Below are 13,205 nucleotides of genomic sequence, written 5' to 3' on the forward strand. Positions count from 1 at the left end.
GCATCTGTAAAGACCTTTTTGGAGAAACTGAAGAAATTTGAACAAGACTGTACATTAGATAATAATATTGAATCATTTTAAATGCCTTAAATGTAATAGTAATACTTTGGTTATGTCAGAGAATGTGCTTGTTTTTAGATAATACAAACTGAAATGTTTAGACGATAAATATAATAATGTCAGCAACTTAATTTCAAATGTTTCAACAAAGACAAAATGTGTATGTGTGCATGTGCATGTGGGGAGTGGTAGGCGGTGTGTGTGTGAGAGAGAACACACATCACAAAATGTTATCCAATGGCAAAACCATTTGAAGGATACTTGAGTATTCATTGTACTATTCCATCTACTTTTCTGCAGGATTGGAATTTTCAAAATAATGAACATTTTATTTCAAAAATAAAATAAAAGGCTCGTTTACAACCACATTTAGCACTTGCAATCATACTCCCAAGGAATTATCAGGAAACAATTGAATTATTAGGTTACATTTGTTTTCCTCTTTATCTGTTGATTTGGTCAAGTGACCGAAATTGATTGGTAGCAATTGAAAATATGCCATGAGGCAGAGTCCTGGACATTAAGTCACAATAAGACAAACTTATAGGGAAATATATATGGCATTTTACCCCCTTCTTTCTTTCTTCCTAACTAATCAGAGCAGAAATCTTTGGCAAGCCAAAGTAATACATAAGTAGACTTCAGTAGTGTAACAATCCATCAAAGTTATCAAGACAAAAGGCTGTTTTGTAGATGGTCTCCTCTGAAGAATCTGAAAAATCTGAGCCTTCTACTGATATGGACTGAAGGATCTAGGCTGTCCTTCCAGGTAAGAACCAGAAACAAAGCTCAACTTGACCTAGAGATTTTGCAGCATACCTCCAGAGTGGAGACTGTGTCCATTGGGAGTTTCCATTTCCTTTCACCTGGTTTTGTACTTCCTCTCCTCTGCTGGGTGGAAAGAGATCATTTATTAGCAATATAATGTACCAAGCTTGCTATTAGTGAGTTTGTTTCGGCATTCCATCATGAAAGACCTAAGCCTTCCTCTTAATGATGGGAAACATGTTAGAATGCCCTCCCAGGAAAAAAGATCATCTTGATCTCAAGAACCTTGTGACTATCTGCCCCATCAGGAGGTCTGAGAAGTAAAAACCCCAGAAGAGACTACAACATTAAGAAAGGAAGAAAGAGTGGAGACTAGAGAGAAATAGGGTTCCCAAATACTCAATGAAGAGAAGCCTTTTTTAAAAAAAAACATTGTACGACTGTATGGTGTATAGTGGAACACAGGTGCAGGAGCTGTGCTGCCCGGTTTGGAATCCCAATTCTGTCTCTTTACTAACTGTCCAATGCTTACTAGCTGAATGACCTTGGGTGAGTCATTCAACCTCTCTGTGCTTCGGTTTCCTCTTAGGTATAATAGAGATAATAATAGCACCTATCTCATAAGTTTGTAGTAAGGATAAAACACGTTAATGTATACAGTGCATGTAGTAGACACTCTACTCAGCTGTTTGTCGTAGACTTCATGTATGAATGTTGATCATTTCTTTCTGATAATAGTATCTGCATATCTTTCTGGCATAACCAAGTGGTTATATATGAATAAGTGTAATCTCTGAACCAGAGAAACACAGGGGAAGGAAAGAATATGTCATTTGAGGACTAAGAAAGGACTGAACAAACTTGGGGAGTTAAAAGACATGTATAAGAGTAAGGATCCATACAATATCCCTGGCTCTGGGTGTAGGCAAATACTATTCATAATACTCATAACAGAAAGTAAACTTTACCACCCCATTGTTTGGTACCCTGTGGACTTTTTCAAACAAAAGCACAGAACATCTTCCTTTGAGGCATTTGTCTAAGAACTCAGCGTTGAACAGATTACACCTATATTTGAGACAACTGTTATTAAGATAGGCAGAATGGAATACATAGGCTAACTGTTCCACCAGGTTCCATTAAATTTAGCTCTAGATATATTGTTTTCTGGAAATTTAACTCTTGACGGACTAGATTCCAGTGCTTTTTTCCCTCGGCTAGCTCCACTAGCTCTCAGAGGTAGGACTTTGCCTTAGGTTTTTACTCAGGCTCACAGAACTGTTTTGACTTAGTAATGTTCTTTAAGTTTCTAAAAAAGAAAATCCGTTTGAGGAAATTGACCATTATGTTTTCCAATGTCCTTTACCCAATGAGTAGATTTTCCTAGAATTTAATGCCAGGAAAAAGTTTAAATCTCAGGAAAGTTTCAATACTTCCTTTTATCAGACAATAAGAATTTAATAATCCACGATGATTTGTTTTTTGTCTTGACTGTTAGTGTCCAATTGCATTAAACTATCATACCACAGTCAATTCATTTGTATGCTCAGATGTTTAATAAATGTGAATAGAAGGAAAGGACAATGGATGGCAACTGTGTATAACTATATTCCAGATGAAAGTAATAGATGAGGAGAGACGTGGTGGCTCATATATATAATCCCAGCACTTTGGGAGGCTAAGGTGGGAGGATCGCTTGAGGCCAGGAGTTTGAGACCAGTCTGAGCAACGTAACGAGACCCCATTTCTACAAAAAATAAAAAAGTTATCCAGATGTAGTGGTGTACACCTGTAGTTCTAGCTACTCAGGAAGCTGAGACAGGAGGATCTCCCAAACGCAGGAGGATTGCCTGGTCAGCAAAGAATAGCCTCCTCCAGCTATTCCTTGAAGAGGACGAGGAGGAGGGGAAGAGGAAGGGGGAGGGAGAGGAGGAGGAGGATTATTCTTTAGATATTTCACTTAGGATAATGGTCTCCAGTTCCATCTTTCTTATTGCTGAGTACTCCTTGGTATATATATACCACATTTCCTTTATCCACTCATCAGCTGATGGGCACTTAGGTTGATTCCATGTCTTTGCAATTGTGAATTGTGCTGCAATAAACATACCAGGAGTGCACATTTCACGTTCCTTCGCCTTCTCCAGCTTCTCTCTGATGCCCCTTTGTCTTCAGCCAGCCAAGGGGAGGCAAGTAGAGAAGAAAATGCACTGGGACTTGGGACTGAGGTAAACTTCTTGTCTGCTAGTCAACCCTGTTTCCTCGGTGAGCCTTGCAGCCTGTGAGATAAGTGCAGTAGTTCATTTAGTTGAGCTTGTTCTGGCCTTTTAAAGTCTCAGGGCTTTGAATCACCCTGCTCCTTTAGTCCAGAATCTCCTTCTCTCCCAACTCCACCCCTTCAAGACTCATCTAGTTATTAGGATCCTGCAAACAATCTTTCCGGAGTTTCTCAGCTCTTTTTGCTATACCCCCAGTAATCCATTCGAGCACACATTCAAAAGGTGAACAAACATCTATTGGGTGCCTACCATGTGCCAGGTACTGTTCAAGGGACTAGGCATAGAACTTAGAACAAACCAGAAAAAAATCCTTATCCTTGTGGAATTGGTATTCTACAGGAGAAGACAGACAATAAGTAGTAAACAAATAAGTAAGAAAATGATATGATATGTTAGAAAAGGAAACAAGAGGGGAGTGGGGTTCCAATTTAAGTGGAAGGGCGGAAGAGCTTCTTTGAGAAGATTGGAAGGACTGGGAGAGCAGCCATACGGCTGCCCACGAGACGGACAGGTCAGCTAGAAGTGCCAGGCAGGTTGGAGGAACAGGAGGAACAGTCCCCATCATAACTGGAGCAGGAGAGCGGGTGAAGAGGACAGGGAGGTTATGGGTGGCGGGATTGCATCAGGCCTGGCAGGCCACTGTAAAGACTAGAATTTTTACTCTGAGTGAAATAGGAAACCATTGCAGGGTTTTAAGCAGAGGTGGGACATAATTTGACATTTTTAAAAACATCTGTCCAGCTGCGGTGCGAAATATAGACAAAGGTGAAATCAATGTTATTGCAGTAACGCAGGCGAGGCATGAGGGTGGTCTGGACCATGGTGGCAGGTGTGGAAGTCGTAAAATGAGCATTTATTTAATTAAAGTTGTGGCATTCATTATGGCTTGCATTAAATGTACGGCTAATAAGCTTCCGCGGTGGGTTTTTGCACCTTGGGTTTCAGGGAATGATAGTGATGGGAGGCAGGGGTAGGTAAAGTCCGAGTTACCAAGAAGGCAGAGCCTCATGCATCTGAAAACCTTAGACAGTTCTAGGCCTCTAGGCCTCTGGCGCAGCAAAAATTCTATAGCCGAGCCCACCAACCGCTCCCCCGTGACCATGCGCAACAGGCAGGTGGGAGCCTATGGAAAGCACAGGACTTTCGGAAAGCCGGACGAGCGCCTTCGGGGTATCGCAGTTCGGCACCTCTGCGCAGGCGCATGGTCGCCGCTGGCTTGCGCGCGCAGCCGCTGCGGGACAAGCTTCTGAAATCTCATTGCGGTGGCGTTGGTGCTGGTTGCGGATGCTAGGGCAGGTATTGGTTGTCCCAGGTCCCTAGTTTTGGGGCCACGGCTGGGTCGCCGGCTCTGAGGGCGCACCTGGGGCGGGACGGCTGCCGAGAGCAGCAGACCTGCGGATGCTGCTGCTTCTGTGAGAGGTGGGCGCTCTGCTGCATGACGGAGCCTTCGGCTTCCCTCCATCCCTCCCTGCGTCCGGGGGGTTTGCAGGTTCGGTGCCGTTGACATTTTGGGCGAGATGATTCCATGTTGTGTGTTGGGGGAGGTGAGTGGGGGGTGGTTTTCCCGTTATCGCAGGATGTGCAGCAGCATCACCGGCTCTACCTTTTAGATACCAGTAGCACCTCTCCTCCCCAGTCGTGGTAGCCAAAAATGTCTCCAGACATTGCCAAATGACCCGGGAGGGTGTGTGTGTGTGCAGAATCTCTCCTTTTTTCCTCCCTGCCGTTGAGACGTCTGCGTCACGTTTTCACTGAGCCTCTATGTAAGCTCCCTGGAGACGGAGCCGAGTGTCTCAGTCACTGCGAAGCCACAGGTGCCCAGCACGGCGCCAGGTACATGGTGGGCGCGTCATAATTTGGCAGAGGAATAAATGACGTCATGTGTGCTGTGCGCTGTGCTCCGTGCTCAGAGACGGGTAATTATTGGTATGGTAATGGCAATGGGAGGCGCACATCTTTTCCCTTGCCGCATTGTATGTAGTATATCTCCGGCTGTATTGTTTCCTGGACCCTCTGTGAGGGTGAGGACCCTTTCAGGCCAGTCCAAGCCTGGCCCCGCAGTGGCGTTCCCAGCACATTGTAGTTGCTCAGTCATTTGTAGATTGAATGAATGTGTGCAACGCAGGGCAGACTGTGTGCAAGGGAGTGCTTTGGGATCAAAGAGAGATTCACACAAGAGGTGGCAGTTGAAAGGAGTCAAGCTTTGAAGAATGAATAAAAGTTTGGAAAGAAGGCAACATTCTGAGGAGAGGGAATAGCCCTGGTGCAAAGGATAGGAGAGGTATAGAGGGTGTCTGGGACTGGGGAACTATTTCTTTATGGATGCAAGTGTCAATCAAGGGTAGCTAGAGCTTAAGAGGTGAGATCATCCAGGCAGTGTCTCTGAAGATCATTATGCATGGTCTCTGCGTTTGAGCTTTATCTAAAAACAGTTGGGCCAGTGAGGGATTATAAGCAGGGGAATGATAGGATCATATTTTGTAGATTAGAAGGAATTTTTTGGCTACAGTATGAGAAGATTGTATTGAAGAAGCCTGTACTGAGGCAGTTGCTGTAGGATATAATGGAGAGGTTCTTAGGAAATAAAGTCACCAGAACTTGGTTATTGATTATGTGAGAAGTAAGGAGGAAGAGAAATTTGAGAGTCAAATATGAAATCTGCCTTTTGAGTTGAGCAACTGGTGAGAAATGTGTGGCCAGTCATTGAGAGAAGGCAGATGATGTTAAACAGGCTTGTAATGGGGATCCCCTTGTAATTGGGCCTTTTCTGATATTTTTTGCTTATGAGGAGGATGATTAAGTTTGAAGCAACTGTTTCCTTGGAGGATACCTTTATTAACCCTTAATTAATTCCTCAGCTTTTGATCTACAAAGAAAAGTATTCTTTTAATATAGTAGTTGGGCAGGGCTGTCCTAGGCTTCTGAGGGTATATGTATGGATCTATATGTCTGAACCAAACCAAGAACAATGTTTTTAGGATTAACAACAATTGGTGTCACTTATTTAATGCCTTAATATTTTTTCTTGACAGTTTCTGCAAAACTGTAAACTGAATTCCTGGAATCTTCACATATGTTGTGTATAGTGCCTGTTGGTGAACTGTACTGATACTCGGCTAGACTCTAAAGGGGACTGTATTCCTGCTCGTGATACACAATGGAAGCTGTAGTGCCCTTGGACGAGATGACAGCCGTCTCATCAGACCCTCAAACTCTGGCCTCGAGTGAACAAAACAAGGTCCTAAGGATGGACACTTCTGGGAACCAAGAAGCTAATTTAGGAGGAGAGACTGCTGATCGAGAGTCTTTAAGACAGAGGTTCAGGTGGTTTCGTTACTCAGATGTAGCTGGGCCCAGGAAATCCCTGAATGAACTCTGGGAGCTCTGCACTCAGTGGCTGAGACCAGACATTCACACGAAAGAACAGATGTTACAGCTTTTGGTCTTTGAGCAATTCCTGATCATTTTGCCTGGGGAGATCAGGATGTGGGCAAAGTCACAACATCCTGAGAGTAGTGAGGAGATGGTGACCTTAATAGAGGATTTGACCCAAATGCTTGAAGAAAAAGGTGAGATTTAAGATGGAGGGAAGAGGTGGGAGAAATCACCTCAGGGTATGAAAGTAAACTCAAAAGAGAGAAATTTCCTGCTAAAAAGGAGCCTGAGTTTTCGAGTTGGGACTGGCTTAGAATCAGACCTACTATTTACTGTGTGATTTTGGGCAAACTAGGTAATCTCTAAGAATTTAAATATTTCTATCTGGGAGAAGGAGATACCATCTTTTCTGTAGTTTTCTTACAAAGGTTATTTTTCGAAAAACAAGATAAAGTAGAATATATGGTGGATGCTTAAGAAATACTAATTTCTTTTCCTTCCCCTTCAAAAACATAGGAGAAAAAGAAGTTATCTATGAAGGCATTTGGAATCACAGGCATCTCAACCAGCCCGGGCCTCAGCTTGTAGCTCCAGTGTATGCACCAGCGTATTACTGGAACAGGGCCGTCCAATATATTTGTGATGGAAATGTATTCTGCACTGTTTTGCAATTCAAGTTAAGCACATGAAATGTGGCTAGTACAAATAAGGAACTGAATTTTTCATCAAATTAAATTTAAACAGCCAAATGTAGGTAACATCTACCCTATTTTATAGTGCAACGCCACAGCCTTAGGGGAGGAACAACTGAGTTATATTTTTATGATTACATTATTATAAATATAAATGTATAAAATATAAACTATGAACTATAACAGTGATATCATTTTAAAATACTGATGTAAAGACTTCTAGCAGGGATAGTCCTTTTAGGGGACGTGGCCAACTTTTATAAAAATCCTCAAATATGCTACAAGTATTTATATTTTGTAGTATAATATGCTATAAATAGATTTGTATTTATACAATTATTTGCAGTAAATATTTGTAGCATATTGTTTACCATAGGGCTCCCAATACATATGTGTAACAGTTTGTTCTGCTGAGAGTTCTGAGATAGGGAAATGAATAGTACTTAACTCCGTAGACTTAATTTGTGGTCAGTCACACAGCTAATTGGTGTCTCTAAAGTTGGGGTTTCCTGACTCCTCTCTGATTTGTCCCTGTAACATGGTACTTATCCAAAGTTAGGGCCTCTGTGTGGAGGCCCCTTCAATAAAGAATTGATTTCCAGCATCTGTAAGGTAGAACAGTTTCCTTAAATTAATCTCTCTTTTCTCTTTGATTACATAATTCTAATTATTAATTTTTATTTGCTTGTCTAATCAATAAAGCTGCCTAAAATTCTTTTCACAAGAAGGTAGTATATGATTTGAAAAATACTTTTCCCTTATTTGAAAAAGAGCTGTTGACATCTGAGGGTATTTAATACATTTAGTGCATATGAGTTTAGGTGCTACTTTTTGGTCTTTAGGAATCTGTTGGTGATCCCAGAGGTAGAGTCTGTTCTTGAGACTAGCTTGGTGCTTTCATTCAGTAAACAATTTTGAGTGACTTGAGCAAGGCATTGCGCTAAGACTATGAAGAAAACAAATTAATAGATAAAAGGAATATGCTGTTTTATTGTAATACATCTTTTAAATTAGAAATATTTCAAAACTCACTGTGCAAATTAGTTAGTTTACAACTGGGGATATATGGAATGAAAAACAGTTTTTCTGAATTGAAAGGATTTTTATATGGAGTAGGGAAAAAAGTCTGAGTTTTTATAGGAAAGTGTCTGTGGCTATTCTCTGTTTTGAAGAGTGGGAAAACTTTTTGTTACTTCTGACCTTTTATCCAGATAGGCTCACAGTTCTTTTAATCCTTATAATTTCCTAGGCAACTAGAGCTGTAAGAGTATCTTTTGTTAAAATATTTGGCCTTTTATCCTTGGTTCCTGAAACAGCTCCAGAATAGCTCCAAGAGCTGTAAAGAGGAAAGACAGTCTTCTTGTTATTTATAACAAGCCCCTTTTGACCATACTGGTGTTTATGTTAATGAAGTGATTTTTGGAAAGTCCCTAGATAACTGTGGGGGAACTGGTTGCCAGGGAAACCAACCTGGTGCTTAGAGGGTTGGAACTCGGCCCCACCATCCAACCTCTGGGGAGGAGAGAGGGACCAAAGGTTGAATTGATCACCAGTGGCCAATGGTTTAATCAGTCTTGCCTGTGTATGAAGCCTCCAAAAAAAAAAAAAAAAAACCCAAAAGGACAGGGTTGGTAAGAGTGTCCAGATAGCTGAACGTGTGGAGGTTCCTGGGGGTTGGTGTGCCTGGAACAGGCATGGAAGCCCCTTGCCCCTTCCCAAATGCTATGAGTCTGTCAACCTAAAATAATCAAAAGGCTCAGGATCCAATTAAAAGAACTTATATAAGTAGGGACATACCTACACCAAAGAATGGTGATCAGTGCTCCCAGTGTGGGGAAAAGTGAAGATGGTTTATATAGGTAAAGAGGTGCTGAACAGAATTTCATTTTCCATACAAAGGCTAACGTACAGATATAAGAATTGATTAGCTACTGTTCATTACATTCTAAGGGGATTGCTTAACATTTTATTATAAAAAGGTAACAATCACAAGGGTCTATGTCTCCAACCATTTAGTCTAGGTTTGAATGAAGAACAGAGACTCTGGTTAATGTATAAGATCTCAACACAAAGGTCAGGAAGCAACATGCATGAAGAAAGATAGCCTGGTATGTGAGCCAATTTCCAGGGCTTAACTTTTCACCTTGGCATAATACATTTGGAAGGTCCTAAAATTTATTTTCTTTTCACACATCTCTTCCATTTGGCTGTTCATCTGTATCCTTTGTAATATCTTTTATAAAAAACCAGTAAATGTAATAAATAAATAGTTTCCCTGAGTTCCATGAGCCATTCTAGCAAATTATTGGAGCCCAAGGAGAGGGGTCACAGGAACCCTGATTTGTAGCTGGTTGGGCAGAAGTTCCAGAGGTCCAGACTGGAGACTGGCATCTGAAGTGGGGGGCAGTCTTTGAGGGACTGAACCCTTCTCCTACGGGATCTGATGCTATCTCCAGGTATATAGTGTCAGAAATGAACTGAAGTAGAGGACACCTAGCTGTTGTCTGCTGGAGAATCTGCTGCAGAATTGCTTGCTTGGTATGGGGGAAGCACATCTCGGGGCACAGAAGCATTTTGTTGAGAGTATACTGGGAGAAACTGACTTGGTTTTTTTCCTGTGTATCTCAGAATTACATATATAAAAGAATTTTTAGTCTGAGGAATCCATTTGAAAAACTGGCCTTTTTTTTTTTTTTTTTTTTTAAACACCTTTCTAGATCTGGTCTCTCAAGATTCTGCCATTTCCCAAGAAGAGAACTCAGAAGAAGATACAGCAGTTGCTGGCCCTCCAAATACTGAGCCCAGTGTAAGTTTCCTTTCACTGGTTTTCATTCTTACGTGAATACTTAAATGAGCTCCTATTGAGTGGTAAAAAGATACAAAAATAATTAAGACAGTCTGCCTTGCAAGGAACTTACACCTCATAGTTCATTCGCATGCAATTTTATTTCAGTTCACAGAACATGTCACAGGTCTGACTCTTACACAAAAATATTTACTGAAATTCAACAAGTACTCCTGATAAAATTAATCGTATGGCAATATTGTCCTTAACATGATAAAGAACATCTCCAGCTCAGTAATGCTGGGAAATGGAAAGCAACCCTCACAATGTCAGTAGAAAGATAAGGATGTCTAATCTCACTGCAGTTAATCAGTATTTTCTGAATATTCTAGCCAATGCAGTAAGATAAGAAAGAAATGAGATGTAAGTATTGGTATGAATGAGGCACATATATAGTATTTTCTATTTGGAAGACCTTATAGACACAACTAAACAAGTACTGAAACTCATATGGTAGTGGGAAAAACAATTTATAAATCAATAAGTTTCCTATGTACTGATAATTACCAGTTAGGAAAAAAAGTTATTATTCACAATAGTGAATAATAGTGCCGTGCTAGGCCCACAGTGGCTCCAAAAAATATGTCCACTTCCTAATCCCTGGAACCTCTGAATGTTACTTTATTTGGAAGAAGGATCTTTGCAGGTATGATTAGGTTAAGGATTTTAAGATGAGGGATTTATCCTGGGTTATACAGGTGATGCCATTGCAAGCATTCATTAGAGAAAGGCAGAGGGAGATTGGACACATGAAGAGGAAAGGGTGAAGTAAAGTTAGGCAGAGTTTGGCGTGATAGGGCCACAAGCCAAGGAACGCTGACAGCCACCGGAAGCTGAAAGAGGCAAGGAACGGATTCTCCCCTAGAGCCTCTGAAGGGAGTGCACCCTTGCCAGCACATTGATCTCAGACTTCTGGCCTCCAGACCTGTGAGAGAATAAACTTCTGTTGTTTTACACCACCAAGGTTATGGTAATTTGTAATAGCACCAACAGGAAGGTAATACAAGTGCCAGTAGCCACTCTGCTGCCCTGCCTCTCAAAAAGTGATACAGAGGATGCTTTAGAAAGTGTATTTTAATGAGTCAGTGTGCTTGTTTGTAACTGTGGAGCAACTGCAAGTATATGTTATTGAACACAGATTCTCTTTGACGGTGATAGAAAATAATTGCTGCATGTAAGTGGAAGTTAACATTTGGAATATAGCCGCTGATATTATTATTACGTATTTAATTCTTACCTATAGTTAACTTAATGTTAATTCTGCAAACTTGGGGTTTGGGAATGTAAATTGTATCCTACATTTAATATTTTTCTTTTAATCCTAGGATGAACTTGATCAGTGTTAGGCATTTTAGAAAATCCTTGTACAGTATTTAACACCAGAGACTGAATGGGAGAGGGAGGGGTTGTATAATACCCTTCTTGTGGATCATTTGTGACAGTCATACAACAGCTATTCTGTAGCTTACTTTGGAATTCTTAAAAACTCAAGTGCTGTCAAAAGCTTTCTTTATAGCCTGTCTGCTTCTCTGAATCCATGGGTCTATTTGGAAATAATCCAATGCAAAAGGACTGTGTTTGGTGTTCTAGGAATCCATAACATTCAAGGATGTGACCGTGAACTTTACCAGAGGAGAGTGGAAGAGGCTGGATCCTGCTCAGAAGGACCTATATAAGGAAGTCGTATTGGAAAACTTCAGGAACCTAGAATTTCTGGGTAAAGATATATCTTCATTATCTAGCATTTAAGCTGGGTATTTTTTGTCCTCTTTTATTGAAAGATAAGTGCTACATAAAGTACTTTGTTTTGGCTGAACATCCAGGCACTGACATGACTAATCCTAAAAATGGGTCCTAAAAATGTGCTTTTCTGCAACATTTCCTCAAAAAGGTCTTTGGTTTATCAAATTGGAAATGTGGAAAATCATTTTGCTGTTATCGGTGCTATACCTTCCCCTGTTTTCTCCTCAAATTCCAGTATTGATGTCCATGTATTTAATACCATCTTTTAGCTTCTCTGGAGAACCAGAGGCTATGTATGAATGTTGGGATGTCTTTGTTCTATGCATAAACAGACATTTTTTATTCTTTTCTCTATGAGCAGGCATTCCAGTTTCCAATCTAGATTTGCTTTCCCAACTAAAATGGATTGACCTGCCATGGCTGCTGGAAAAAATAATCTCAAAAAGCTCCAGACTAGGTGAGTTGGTGAAAATAAGACAAGAAAATGAAAACAGTTGTTTACCATGTCTATTGGAAAGGACCTTTGAAATGTTGAGTCAGCTAGGTGCTAATATATAAAGATGATTAGAATTGAGCCCTCACCTTTCTGAAATGTTCATTTTAATGGGAGAGACTATTGGTTTGAGTTCTCTGTGGAATAGATGCCAAGACATGACTAGCCATGCATGGGATTTATTGGAGAAATATCCAGTGAAGGAAAATGAAGAGGCAGCTGGAAGAAGCTAGGAGAGCTATTAGAGCGTGATGCTGGGCTAACCCCTGTGATTGAGAGAGGGAAGGAAGGTAGGTCGGGTAGGAAGAGTCTTAAATTGAAATGCAGTTCTAAGAAAGTTTAGGCAAGCCTAAAAGCAGTCCCTGAGCCACAGTCACCTGTGAGAGGAGTCCTGTGTCTCAGAGAAATGGATCTGCCTAAGTATCCCGGTACTCTGTCATTGACCAGGAGCAGCCTGTGGGAACTGGTGGGAATGCAGTAGTGGATTTATAGCGCTGCAGTAGGGGCTTTCGGGTAATCTCCCCACAGACAAAGATCTGAGAAGCACATATTTACGGCCTCCGGAAACAGATACCAAACCAAAAGGCAGTAATGGTGTGATGCATGATATAATAATGGCATGTCTGAGGAGCAATGGGAACATATAGGAGCAAAGATGTAATTAACATTTGAATTGAATCTTAAAGGATAAGAAGCAATTCACCCAGCATATAGTAATTCCATTTTTCTTAAAGGGAAAAAAATGTACATATATGTCTAAAACATAGATATATATGAATTTTTAATATTTGGGAAACATTAACATTGGTTATCTCTGACAAATTAGATTTTTTTCTTTATACTTTCCTTGATCTTCTTAAAATTTAAATACATTTACATTTAAAAATGAAAATAAATTATTACATTGGTTTATTTTAAAGAAAAAAACAATAGTCCATCTTGCTCTATTC

The 13,205-nt window shown here is 40.6% G+C and overlaps 1 protein-coding gene across 1 annotated transcript in view; it reads left to right on the forward strand.

Annotated features, from left to right (window-relative positions):
- The first annotated feature begins 4,300 nt into the window (after window positions 1–4,300).
- Window positions 4,301–13,205, forward strand: part of ZNF483 (zinc finger protein 483) — a 14,878-nt gene continuing 5,973 nt past the window's right edge. Inside the window, exons 1-5 of the mRNA XM_012641162.1 lie at window positions 4,301–4,403; window positions 6,140–6,676; window positions 9,892–9,980; window positions 11,610–11,736; window positions 12,124–12,219. Of these exons, the coding sequence (XP_012496616.1) occupies window positions 6,265–6,676; window positions 9,892–9,980; window positions 11,610–11,736; window positions 12,124–12,219 (724 nt within the window). The 5' untranslated portion in view covers window positions 4,301–4,403; window positions 6,140–6,264. The remainder of the gene's footprint in view (window positions 4,404–6,139; window positions 6,677–9,891; window positions 9,981–11,609; window positions 11,737–12,123; window positions 12,220–13,205) is intronic.

Source organism: Propithecus coquereli, unplaced genomic scaffold, assembly GCF_000956105.1.
Source record: "Propithecus coquereli isolate 6110/MARCELLA unplaced genomic scaffold, Pcoq_1.0 Scaffold163, whole genome shotgun sequence".
NCBI classification, from domain to species: Eukaryota; Metazoa; Chordata; class Mammalia; order Primates; family Indriidae; genus Propithecus; species Propithecus coquereli.